We start from the raw sequence: 12017 nt of genomic DNA, 5'->3' as shown, positions 1-12017 counted from the left end.
CAGAGGTACATGGTTGCGTTTTGCGTGGATTCCTGAAGGATCCACGCCATTTGCCTGGAATTTATGAACCGAAGAAAAATGGGAAGAAACAAGTGGATGTGATAAAATGTTGTAGACATTGGCAAAGACAGGGGTGTCAGCAGTGGCCTAGCCCCCTAACATTATTGATTTAAGCCTAGTATTAACATGAACAGTGACATTTTGCTGCTGAAATTATGTATTCTGTTGGATTGTCCTTCCCCAACAAGGCTTAGCAACACTTAGCCCACCTCATTCGATTTTCCTGGCCCCGTCACTGGTTGTAGATACCTACCGACCAGGTGCACTCTCCTGCTTCAAGCTAGGTCTTGGTTCATAGAACACAAGGATAGAGTGACTTGTGGAGGAAGACGATTAGAGAGGTCCCGAGTAGGGAACAGAGCGATAATTCTACACCTACGAAAAGATCCTACATAATCTTACGTACCCTTCCATACATACTCTCCTCCCTCCTGATTTTAACTGAGGTGGGCCCGAGCCACTAATCCTAAACCAATTAATTACGTCCAAATCAGCATTTGCGTAAAAACCTCACGTAACTGTACGTGGGTCTAGCATTGCTCGGGAACAGAGATAGTGAAGTTGATAGTACATTTTTTTTAGGGAAGTTGGCACTTGGCAGTACATGGATCCTCAACCCTCACGCTTTAGCAACGGCTATTTAACAAGGCACACTCACACCTGAACGCATTACATAGGCCGCTCACTTGGGCTGGCACAGATACAGCCCACGTAGCCGCAACTGTTGTTGTTGCAGTAATGGGACTAAAAAAGTATAGTAGCACCTAGACTCATTCTTCGAGCATTTGGCCGACATCACCGCCGCTTGGCGAGCTGGAACGTGCGCTTCAAGAACTGGTTGGCGGCCTCGTCGTCGCGGTGGCACAAGACGCGGAGGATGGTGTTTGGGTCCGCAGGGCCCCACTGCCTCGTCGGCGGTACGTGGGTCGTGCCCCCGTCGCTGTCCTCGTATTCTCGCACGCCCGCGATGGACTCCGACGTGGCGGCGCCGAACGCCGTGATGAGATGCTCCGTCGACCGAGCCATGAGCTCAACGACGCCCTCTGCGGCCTCCGCCTCCTGCACCACCACGTCCTCGGGGACCAGGCCCTCGCCGCACGTGCAGAAGGCGCGCTTCAGGCTCCGGAAGTCCTCCTCCACCATCCCGTGGTCCGCCCTAGTGAAAGTCCGGTCGTTGCCGCCGGCGAGGAGGACCATCAGGAACGCCTGGAACGAGGCCTTCATCACCTCCCGCACAGCCACTGGCTGCGCGTGGTCAACGAGCACGGACACGAGGAACGACAGGTTCTGCTTCAGCGCGCGGAGCACCGGCCGGATGCGTGTGTCGACGACGTTGCGGATGTATAGGCCCTGGTAGAAGGAGTGGCGCGAGTCGAGGAAGATGAGCCGGAATGCGGCCACCTCGGCGACGTGGGACACCGCCGACTGGGCCGCGGCGCGGGTGCGGTCGAAGTTGACGGAAGTTGCCACCCGGTTACCGCCGGAGGCAGAGGAGAGTGACGAGAGCGGCTCCTCGATGGCCTGGAGGTGGGTGAGGACGTAGTGGAGCGTGTTGAGGCGGACGTAGAGGCGCTGCGTGCCGCGGCTTATGGATGGCCGCGGGGTGTGCTGCGAGGCGCCGCCGCGCGGGTTGGCCTCCGGCGCTTGGCACGACGGCAGCACCGCCTTCTTCCACAGCCGGAAGAAGCCCGAGTCCTGGTTGCACCTCGTCAGCGCCGGGAGGGGAGGGACGTAGGTCTGCTTCGACCCTGCATTTGGATTGAAGCAAGTCTATCGATCGATGATGGCATGGCATGCTAAGTTTATTTAACGGGATTGAGTTTGATCGGATCGTTTACCACATGATGCGACGAAGGAGATGTAGTCTTGAAAGATTGAGTCGAGGCCGTCGACGAGCGCCTGAACCACGTCGTCTTTTGCGGTGGCCGGAATGTCAGAGAACTCGTCGATGGTCGCCCTGGACAGCCTCATCAACTCTATTGCCGACGCGGGGAAAGGCTCCTCCTTGGACTTGGGAATCCAGCTCTACAAAAACAATGTCAAGCTCTACGAATTCCAGCTTCACTTCATCCACCAGAGATCGAAGTGTTCTTCATTACCTCGGTTTCTTTGGCTCTAAGGAGGCAGTCGCTGCCGATCCGAAGCCTGTCATCCATCCAAGCCTTGAGCAAGCTCATCACCACTGCCTCCACCTCGTAGGGCTCCATGTCGCCGACGACGGCCCTTGCCCGGTCGTCCTCGCAGTCCGCCGCGTCCTCGGCGGTCATCTGCGCCAGGGCCTTCTCCAGGCGATTCGCCGAGTGGAGCACGCGGACGAGCTCCTCCGTCAGGATGGTGACCTTGCCCAGGTACTCTCTCAGCACCACGCCGAAGCAGCCGTGCAGGGTGACTGCGGCGACCGCTATGGGGGCCGGGTGCAACCGCCTCAGCAGCGGGCTGAAGTTGGTGCGCTCGAACATGGCCAGCTGCTCCGTCTCCCTCGCCAGCCGCGTCAGGACCACGCCGGGGTCGTTTGCAGGGTCTGCCTCTCCCATGCCATTCTCGAGTATCTGGAATCATATATATCATGTCCGGCGATCATATCAAATTGTGTCCGACAGCTTGATGGTAGGGCTAATGGTTTCTTGTTTTTCCTACGTGATGAAGCACGGGCTCACTTTGGTGAAGATGTTCTTCATGGAACACCTGATGTAGTAGTCGACGCGGTCGGCGGTGAAGTTCCCGGTGCCCGCGTATTCTCGGTCGGCGACGATCTTGCCTGCGGCAAGCGCCAAGGACAGCAATATCTCCATGCCCTCCGTGGCAGTCCCGCCGGTGCCTCTCTCGTACCTCTCGTGGTAGTCCAGCAACCGCTTCTCCGACCACTCCTGCATCTTGCCGAGCGCGCTGAGGAGCACCTTGGCGTACACCGGGTCACGGGACTGGGACTCGCGGCTCCCCTGCTTGGCGTCGGCCGCCACGTCGGCGAGCAGGGCGAGAGTCGCGGACGCGAGGTCCGGCTCGGCCTGCTCGGTCACCACGTACTGCTGGAAGAAGACCCAGGCGAAGCACACGTTGTGCACCGCCCGACCGACGCCCAGGATCGGCCACGTCTTCTTGATGAGCTCTAGCAGCTCGTCCACCTCGTCTAGCACCACGGTGGGCTCCCTGTGGTCGAAGACGGTCCGGAGGAGGGACACGTAGAGGAGCACGTTGAGCGGGTAGCCGTCGGCCCAGTGGCACGCGTCGCTGCCGCTGCCGGGGCGCCACGCGAGCGCGTGCACGGCGTTGGTCAGGACCCGCATCGCGTCGGAGCCCTTGCCCGTGTCGATGGCGCGGATCTCCGTGGCCCGCATCACCTCGCGGAAACGGAGCACGGCGGCGTGGAGGCGGTCGAGCGGGAGGGACGGGTGCAGGAGGAGGCCTGCCTCTAGGAGCTTGATCTGCCGGAACTGCCACTGGTGGTACTCCTCGTCGTCGGTGAACTCGGACGGCTTCAGCTGCCGAAGTAGCTCCAATGGCAGGACGATGGAATCAGGCTTCTTCCCAACCTGTGGAAATAATAAATGGATAGATAATTCCACGACCGACCAGGGGCACGTGCATTGCATGGATGCGAGGGAAAATCGCCATGCATGCATGGGTGCGCATCCGGACCTGTCCGACGACGGCGCGCATGAGCGTTCGGCGGAGCCGCGCGTCGCTCTGCTCGGTCACCCGCATCTGTTGCCGCATGATCTCCGCCGACGTCATCGGTCGCCGTGTTCGGCCGGGAGAGACCGGGCCTGAATTCTGGCTCAAGGTGCGCACCATCGTCGGCGCGGACCGCCTCGGCTTGAGCCCCAGCGCCTTCTTCACCTTGCTGCTCATGACGGCGCTCCCGCCCCTCGCCCCCGCGCCGGCCACCGGTGACGACACCTCCCCCTCCGACGCGCCGCCGCCCCGCGCCCCGGGGCTCGACGCTGCAGCGCCACCGGAGGAGCGGCAGGACATGAAGAAAATCTCGTACGCCGTCTCGCGGAGCTCCACGGCGCCGAGGGCATCGATGCCGCCGAAGGGGCACTCTAGGTCGACCGCGGCGAAGTCAAGCTCGGTGGCGTTTGATGAGCGCGTCGCCGAGGGGCTCCCGGAGGCGGAGCGCGACCGCTGGTGGTGTCCCATCGTGCCCATGGTCACGTCTCCCGTGCGTTCCAGTCGGCGGGGCCGGGCCGAGCCGAGCGAGGTCGCTCGCAGCGCTGCTGGCTGGCTGGCGACGTCGCCCTCCCGGCCGCGCAATGGAGGCACGAGAGAACTGGCTAGGCAAGGACGGGACGGAAAGGTTGAGGCAGCTACGCCCAAATAGATGGTGGACTATTTCTGTGTCACAATTCGAGGAGAACCAAGAGAAGTTGTTTCGCACGTGATCTTTTAGGGAACGGAATATAGGACGCGGATTTTTGTGAATATGGGTGCGTGCGCATCCTTTATGAAATGGATGTAGTTAGATTTCAGTCGACTGAGTTTTAAGGAAGTCTTAATCAAGTGACACGATATATAAAAAGAAGTAAGAAAAATTAAAAGAAAAATTTGCATGGATCTCAATGTAAGATCTCACAAACATAGCATTGACTGAGAATTCGTTAAGTCTTAGTCGACTGAAACTTAGCAATCTCGTTTATGAATGGTAAATTTGAAAAATGCTAGATAAAATTAAAAAAAAACTGAATTTATTTTTGTAATATACATAGTCAACTGGTATACTTGCATATGTTTCATGAAGAAATCACATACTCCCTCCGTCCGAAAATAGTTGTCATCAAAATGAATAAAAAGGGATATATCTAGACGTAGATACATCCCTTTTTATTCATTTGATGACAAGTATTTTCGGACGGAGGAAGTATATGGTAATCTAGGCAAAATTGACAAAATTGAAGCTATATTAATAAACATTGTTTAATGAATAATAGGATTGCATTTACTAAGGCCCTGTTTGGTTTATAAGTCTTAGGACTTTTTTTAGTCCCAACTTATAAGTCCTTAAAAAGTCCCTATCTGTTTGGTTCCTGGGACTTATAAGTTCCTATAAAACCATATTACAACTATAAGTCCCTATAAGACTCTTCTTAAGTCTTATTTCATAAGTCTCAAATACCCATTTTAAGTCCCTATAAGTCCCTCATGTTTGGTTTAGATGGGACTTATAGGGACTTTTTTAAGTCCTAAACCAATAAGTCTCTGGAAACAAACACCCTCTAAGAATACCATGGGGGCTAATACATCATGAAACTTCACACGTGAGTAGAATGATCGACTAAGTTTCATACCGTAAAATTTCAGAAATTTTTAATTTTTCTAATATTTTTTATAAATATACTATTCATGTGAGTGCGCACGCACCCATATGCACCTTTGTATTTTCGCTGGAATATAGCCCCGACTTATACAAGTGACAAAGGCAATAGCGCCGACGCTTTTTTATATGCTACTATTTCGGAAACTTTGATTTGATTTAGTACCTCTCAAGCCGCTACTCAGACTATTATCCTGTCTTCGACATTGTTTCGACAAGATGTTCAAAACTAAGTCGATAAAGAAAATTGTTTCCAAAATTGGCACCTATTTTTCTTTTTAAGTATTGTATTAAAAATTATCACGTGGCAATTTTGACATCTACACAATGACAACTTTGATTTCAATACAATGGCAACTTCAATAATCGTGGGATGATAACTTTTCGTTTTTGTGAGACCCACCCTGGGCAATAAGAAGCTAACCTAGAAACTATCTGTTTGGTCTGCATTTTTTAGCAACGTTGGTGCCTATGGTTCACCCCTACAGCACTTTCACTGATGTATACATTTCACTGCGACTTCAGTTTTCAAACTTAAAACTTGAATTTTTCAGCTGAATCACTGCAGTAGTTTTTTTTTTTTTGAGGAAAGAATCACTGCAATAGTTGGCTTAGACTATTGCGAAGTGTCCAAAATACATTGGAGATAAAATGACAGCACAGCTTTCCAAATGACATCACAGATATACTAGCATAATAATACCATCAAGTCACGCAACCTTCCATCTTTGACAGTAAATCAGACTCATATTTCAGTCGATCCATGAGAGAATTGTTGTTTGTTCTGGATAGAGCTCGTCTGGGGTCAAGCAGCGATCTGCATTTCAAGAAAATAAACCAAATTTGGTGGGAATTGGTTCATAGCATAATTCACTCCCAAAGAGATCCTAGCAGAGTCGGGCAAACCTCCAAAGTCTCGTGTTACTTTATATATGTGACAAGTGAAAACTTCACGTCTCCAGCTTAATGTACTTTTGGGTCAATGCACCTGTCCAGCAGCATATGTCAGGCAGGAGGCAGGATGTAGCCAATTTCAAACATTAATTGACCCCTCAAAATACAGCAACTTAAGACTTATACACATTTTCAGTAAAATGCAAATGAACATCGGAAAGATTCAGAGAAATCAATCAGTATTTTCGTACAACCTTTTCTTGAGGGAAAAATACATGAGAAAAGGTGGCATCTCTAGTTTTCCAGAGTTATTCACATCTTCGATGCCTCGTTTTGAAGCAAACATGAAATTACATCACCGATCATTCAGTATTTTAAGATTTCAATCAAGTTAATCCTAACACAGGATGCACTTATGCAAGTTAATTCTTTGCTTTTATAAAAAAAAAATACACCCTCCCTTCATAAATACAAGATATTCAACTTTTTTGTGAATCGGATGTATAGACACATTTTAGTGTGTTTGTTCACTCATTTCAGTCCATATTGAAATATCCGATACATCTTATATTTGTGAACAGACGGGGTACATTGCAGAGACTCGGCATTATGCTTGATTACTGAAAGAGATAATGCAAATATATTATCCCAGTACACCCACAAAAATAATGTACAACTTATGATACAATTTCTTCAAAAAAAAAATTGCCCCACCATCCTCCAGAATAAATCTGTTTTTATCCAGAGCAAATCCACTAACAAGTACAGTTTTGCCACAAAATGCAGGCAAATTAACTTTAGGCGCTTAAACCAGGTCATGTGGATGTCATATTTGGTGCTAAACGCTCACAAGCCAAGCCTAAATCGTGTTAGTCAACCATGGCTTTAAAGACCAAATTGTGCAAGGGCTCTGATCTAGTTATATTAATTACTACATTCATGTTTAAAAAGCTATGTGATTCATAAATTAGATGGTGTTATGCTGGTTCTGATAAGGCTGTTATTTACTCCATTAGAAAAAATAGTGATGACTCTGCTATTATGTGATACATCACACATTATTGGCACTTGTATATTATGTGAGTAAAAGTGTTAGCGATCACAAGCAGACCATTCCATTTGTTATAACTGAATGGAACATGTGCAAGCCTAATAAAGCAACAAAGCTTCCATACAAAGGCGTACACGTACCATAGTTACAATATGCTTTACCACATGTTGTAGGCATTATATGCATACCGACAAGGAAGCCTCTAGACACTAACATTAACCTATAAATGCAATGATGCACTAAATACACGCAATGACTAAATTTAGATTTGCACGCTATTATGGTTGAAGTAAAAAAAACTACAGATTAACCAATAACTAGGCTAAAATATCATTATATGTATATAAAGAGGGAAAAAATCTCTGCTTGCTATTTATTATCTTCATCTTCACGGATTCAGCAGCTGAGCAAGGCATGGTGAAGCAAGTTAATGAGCACTGATTTTTATGTCAGCATATAGTAGCCAAATGAAATTATATTATTTTTTTCAGTTTTGTTAAAGCACATCTAGATGTGCCATAAGTATTGCACATCTAAGTCCTATATCATTGATCTTACGTTGAGATTCGTATGAATATTTTCTTTTTCTTTCTAACTTTTTTCTTTCTACTTGATTCACTCACTTAGATGTGCAATAACTAGGGCACATCTAGATGTGCCCTAGACACACCCTATTTTTTTTCTATTCACAAAAAAAATCAGGGCATGGAACGTATCAAACGCTTAACCATTTAGGATGTGTGATGTAGTGTGTTACAATAAATCCTGGTTTTCTCAACAACAAAAAAGGACAAAGTGGAGTGAATAATGTTAAATCTTCTGTCTAAGGGAACGATCATTCAATCACTTTGATCTTGTGTTCAAAACACGATAGGGCAGTGACTTCAGTAGAAAAATTATCGTGTCAAAACCATTGCTATCGCTGGTAGCACCATGGTGTTTTGCTCCTTTTTTTAGAGCATATTTCACAATTAGTTTTACTATCTTATATGTATGATGACAAAAGTAAATAAATATTCAAGTGTAAGCTTGTCGAAATTATTTCTAAAATCTACTCCTTCCATATCAGAGGGAGTAGATATTTTTTTATTTATCATCAAGGTTAACCTAGACATTTTGAGAAGATATTGCGGGCTAAAATTGACAAGGCTTGACTTCAGTGATTCACAGGGTGAATTAGTTAACTTCTTTATCAGGATATACCAAATCTACCGGGCAGGAACCAAGGTATCATCTCCAACTAGGACAAAAACCATGTCGAAACGATTTTCCAAACAAAACTGAAAGGCAATGAATCTTCGTTTCCACGTACCACCACCTTGCAGCACAGCAAGATCCTCAAGAACATGAAGCACATAAAAAGCAAGTAGCTTGCATTCTGTGCCAATGCTTCAAATCGCAACTTCTCATCAGCTCATCAAGCAAAATCAGCAGATTTCCAATATCATTTTCACCCTCACTTGGACATGCTTTACACGGAATGGCGTCACATGCAACCTGTACAGAAACGAAACGAAGGAGGAAGGACAATTATTTTACTTGCCAAATGCCTCGCTACTGTACTCTAGGGTTTCTACCTGTACATCATTCATCATGTAGCATCACTGTTTTTTGGGATCTACACTACCTTAGAAGTTGATGCTACCATCTTGCTGCTAGTAAGCTCTTTATCACTGCATATGTACTATCAAAATTTAAGACCAAAAGGCTTGAAGGGCTAATCAGTTCCCTCTACTATGCCTGTTTAATCCATCTACATACCAAACATCAGATGCTAACCCTGAAACATATTCACAGCTTCATCATGCATACGAACAATGTTTCTCAAAAAAGAATGTACAAATAGGATGTCACATTCCAGTTACATAAAGAAGCAGACTATACTTGACCGTCCGTTTGAAGCAGCTACAGTACCAAGCCTCTATCAGTGCATAGTTTCGGGACTAGCATCTGTTGCAAACCGTCAAATTTGAAGAATAAAAGTAACACCTTAACTCCAAGGTGAGCTAAAGCAAAGCAAGGGACCAGAGATGAACACAACCGCCAGCGATCAACGTTTCAGACTTAACCACAATAGGGAGAGAGTATCCAGCATAAATACTACAGTCAAACACGAATATATGATTCTGTAGAATAGAGATACAACTAGATAATTTGGTCCATAAGCAGTGAAGCTACTCTAGCTTTAAACTAGAGATAAAGCAACCTGAAACTCCACTCATGACAAAGCACACCAAAGGATAAGCTAAACATAAATAAAGCATTATGAAGATACAGCTACTCGACATAATAGCTACTTATTGACTTAAGTTCTAGTTAAGCCACGAAAGGATCAAGCATTCCAACCAGGAGAAATACTGATTTAACCGGCAGAATGGATGGCCTTCAGGAAGACGAGAGCAAAGCCAGAATACCGCAATAATACATATGCTGCCCAAATGCACTGGTTCACACCATGAACATTATAACAGCCTCTTCTACTGAGCAACCCTAGGCTGCATACCACCATAACCACTGCCATAATTTGATTGGCCCTCAGAAGCTCCATTGACTGCACCACCAAATCCCCCGCCTTGTGAAGGATCAGTCCACGCATTTGGATATCCAGAGTTTCCATTCCCACTTCCATATCCAGCAGCACCATACCCAGAGGCTGCACCAGTAGCAGGATTTCCAGCACCATCTCCCCGGCCACCATAAGCACCATACCCTCCATGATTACCATATGATGCATCTCCTCCATATCCACCATAACCATAGCCCTGGTTTCCATAACCTGCAGCTGCACCAGGTGCCTGACTAGTGGGTGCATTCCCACCAGCAGAAGAGCTATTCCATGCACCATAGCCTGCATTGCCAGCATAACCCCCAGTGCCATAACCAGACGGAGCTTGACTGCCCCAGGGTCCTCTATTAGCGCCTGGAGGGCCACCCTGGTAACCGGAAGCAGCAGCACTTGGATTGCCATAAGCCCCAGCATACGCAGCAGGAACAGCTCCATACCCTGCAGACCCATAATTTCCATATGTAGTTCCAGGATTGGTGTGCCCATATCCATACCCAGTTGGAGCACTGCCATAAGCTCCAGCACCATAACCTGGGTAGCCACCACTGCCTTGCTGCGCCTGCCCATATCTGCTAGCATCGCCTCTGCCATCATAGCTGCTAGCATTGGAGTTGGGTCCATTGTTACTATGAAAACCCCCACCTCCCATGGAACGGCCGCCGCCGCCAGAGCCAGGATTCGCCTCTCGGGGCAGAGCACGCTTCACCTCTACCATCTTCCCTCCAAGATCGTGGAAGGTTTTGTGCAGCACACGGTCAACCGCATCCTCCGAGTCAAAGGTAATGAAGCCGAAGCCCCGGGGACGCTGTGTTGTCTGGTCATACATCACCACAACATCGGTGACAGCCCCGAAGGTCTGGAAGTACTGCCGGAACTCCTCATCTGTCAGACTGGAGGGCAGTCCGCCCACAAAAATCTTCTTTGTCCTAGCACCACCGGCATCGCCGCCGCCGCCGCCGCCGCCGCCACCACCTCCAGCGTTCCTTCCTGCGCTAGGGTTCACCGCCTTGGTAGCCTGCTGCTCCTCCCGCGAGAGCGCCCGCTTCACATCGACCTGATGAGACAACAGAAGCACAAGAGAGATGCCCAGGCATGAGTTACTCCTCGTCCCAGATATGCACACCCCTAGGCCGCTGCAGCGGGGTAGATCGGAAGGCGGCCGAAGCGAATATTCGACGCGAATATACCGCTAGGGTTTGGGTGGGGTGAAGAGACCAAGCGAGGGGGGGTAGGTACCGTGCGGCCGTCGAGGGTGTGGGGCTCCTGGAGGGCGGCGTCGACGGCGGCGGGGTCGGCGTAGACTACGAAGCCGAAGCCCCGCGGGCGGCCAGTGAGCTTGTCGCGCATGACGGCGGCCTGGGAGACCTCGCCGAAGTTGGAGAAGTGCTCCTGCAGCTTCTCCTCCGTCGTCTCCCAGGAGATGCCGCCGATGAAGAGCTTGCCCTGATCCGACTCCATCACCGCCTCCTTGCGCCGCTCCTCTCCTCGGATTCTCTCGCGCTCGGGTGCGGGAGGGGGGCGATGGGGAGAGGGAGAGAGAGAGGGGAATTGGGGGATTTCGGCTTCGGGATATTTTAGGGCGCGTGCGGGGTGCGGTCCTGCGGGGGGACACGGGGAATCGGTGGGCGTAGTACTAGCAGTACTGTAGTAGGGTTTCTGATAGTATCTCATTGGGGCTTTCCGGGGTTCTTTTTCTCGTATAAGGGGCTTTTGGGTGTTCTTGTTGCTACTCTACTTGGGCCGAACTTTACATCCACGTGGACCGGTGGATCTCTTCCCGTACGTGGACAATAATATATTTTAAAATATTGTCTCACAAAAACAAATACTAGTAGAGTAAAATAACAAAAATTGCCTTAAAAAGGTAAAATAACAAAATATTAAACTTTTTGACACCAAAGATGCTCAAAGTTTCTAGGTGCCATATAAGGAGCTCGGTAAAAACAACAAAAACTCAAGCAACCTTGGGCATTTTGGAACTCTGATTTTCTTTTTTCTTTTTTCTTTTTGACTGAGCTCCTCCGGATGTAATCTACGCGCCAAATTTTGCAAGCACCTAGAAAATTCAAATCATCCTTGGTGTCAAACTAATTCAGGTTTTTTCAAATCCTTTTGCTATTTTTCCGAATTTCTTA

General features: G+C 48.5%; 2 protein-coding genes across 3 annotated transcripts; both read right to left on the bottom strand.

Moving 5' to 3' along the window:
- Positions 1-616: 616 nt before the first annotated feature.
- Positions 617-4343, bottom strand: LOC123117041 (protein unc-13 homolog). Its single transcript, XM_044537917.1, has 5 exons — positions 3697-4343; positions 2718-3590; positions 2160-2609; positions 1899-2085; positions 617-1808 (listed from the first exon to the last, which is right to left on the bottom strand). Exons 1-5 carry the CDS (start codon positions 4207-4209, stop codon positions 856-858), a joined length of 2976 nt encoding a protein of 991 aa, XP_044393852.1. The 5' UTR covers positions 4210-4343; the 3' UTR covers positions 617-855.
- A 1553-nt stretch (positions 4344-5896) lies between these two features.
- Positions 5897-11484, bottom strand: LOC123045132 (heterogeneous nuclear ribonucleoprotein 1). Of its 2 annotated transcripts, XR_006421091.1 has the most exons (5): positions 11119-11484; positions 9663-10936; positions 8629-8813; positions 6278-6359; positions 5897-6188 (listed from the first exon to the last, which is right to left on the bottom strand). XR_006421091.1 is itself a non-coding variant. In XM_044468076.1 (2 exons), the coding sequence occupies exons 1-2, from the start codon at positions 11338-11340 to the stop codon at positions 9794-9796; spliced, it is 1365 nt and encodes a 454-aa protein (XP_044324011.1). In that variant the 5' UTR covers positions 11341-11484; the 3' UTR covers positions 9348-9793. The 2 variants fall into 2 exon arrangements, 1 of the variants encoding a protein (XP_044324011.1); XM_044468076.1 differs by lacking the exons at positions 5897-6188; positions 6278-6359; positions 8629-8813 and having other exon boundaries at positions 9348-10936.
- Between the last annotated feature and the right edge of the window lie 533 nt (positions 11485-12017).

Source organism: Triticum aestivum, chromosome 1A (genome assembly GCF_018294505.1).
Source record: "Triticum aestivum cultivar Chinese Spring chromosome 1A, IWGSC CS RefSeq v2.1, whole genome shotgun sequence".
Classification (NCBI taxonomy): Eukaryota; Viridiplantae; Streptophyta; class Magnoliopsida; order Poales; family Poaceae; genus Triticum; species Triticum aestivum.
Note: the sequence above shows the minus strand (reverse complement) of the source record. Positions and strands in the feature narration are given on the sequence as shown.

Bases quoted from the DNA above. Each gene is read 5' to 3' on its own strand.
- LOC123045132 (XM_044468076.1), bottom strand. From the start codon at position 11,340: ATGGAGTCGGATCAGGGCAAGCTCTTCATCGGCGGCATCTCCTGGGAG. The intron at 10,937-11,118 runs GTACCTACCCCC...TTGTCTCATCAG, and splicing joins ACACCCTCGACGGCCGCACG to GTCGATGTGAAGCGGGCGCT.
- LOC123117041 (XM_044537917.1), bottom strand. From the start codon at position 4,209: ATGGGCACGATGGGACACCACCAGCGGTCGCGCTCCGCCTCCGGGAGC. The intron at 2,610-2,717 runs GTGAGCCCGTGC...ATATGATTCCAG, and splicing joins TGAAGAACATCTTCACCAAA to ATACTCGAGAATGGCATGGG. The intron at 1,809-1,898 runs GTAAACGATCCG...ATCCAAATGCAG, and splicing joins CTCCTTCGTCGCATCATGTG to GGTCGAAGCAGACCTACGTC.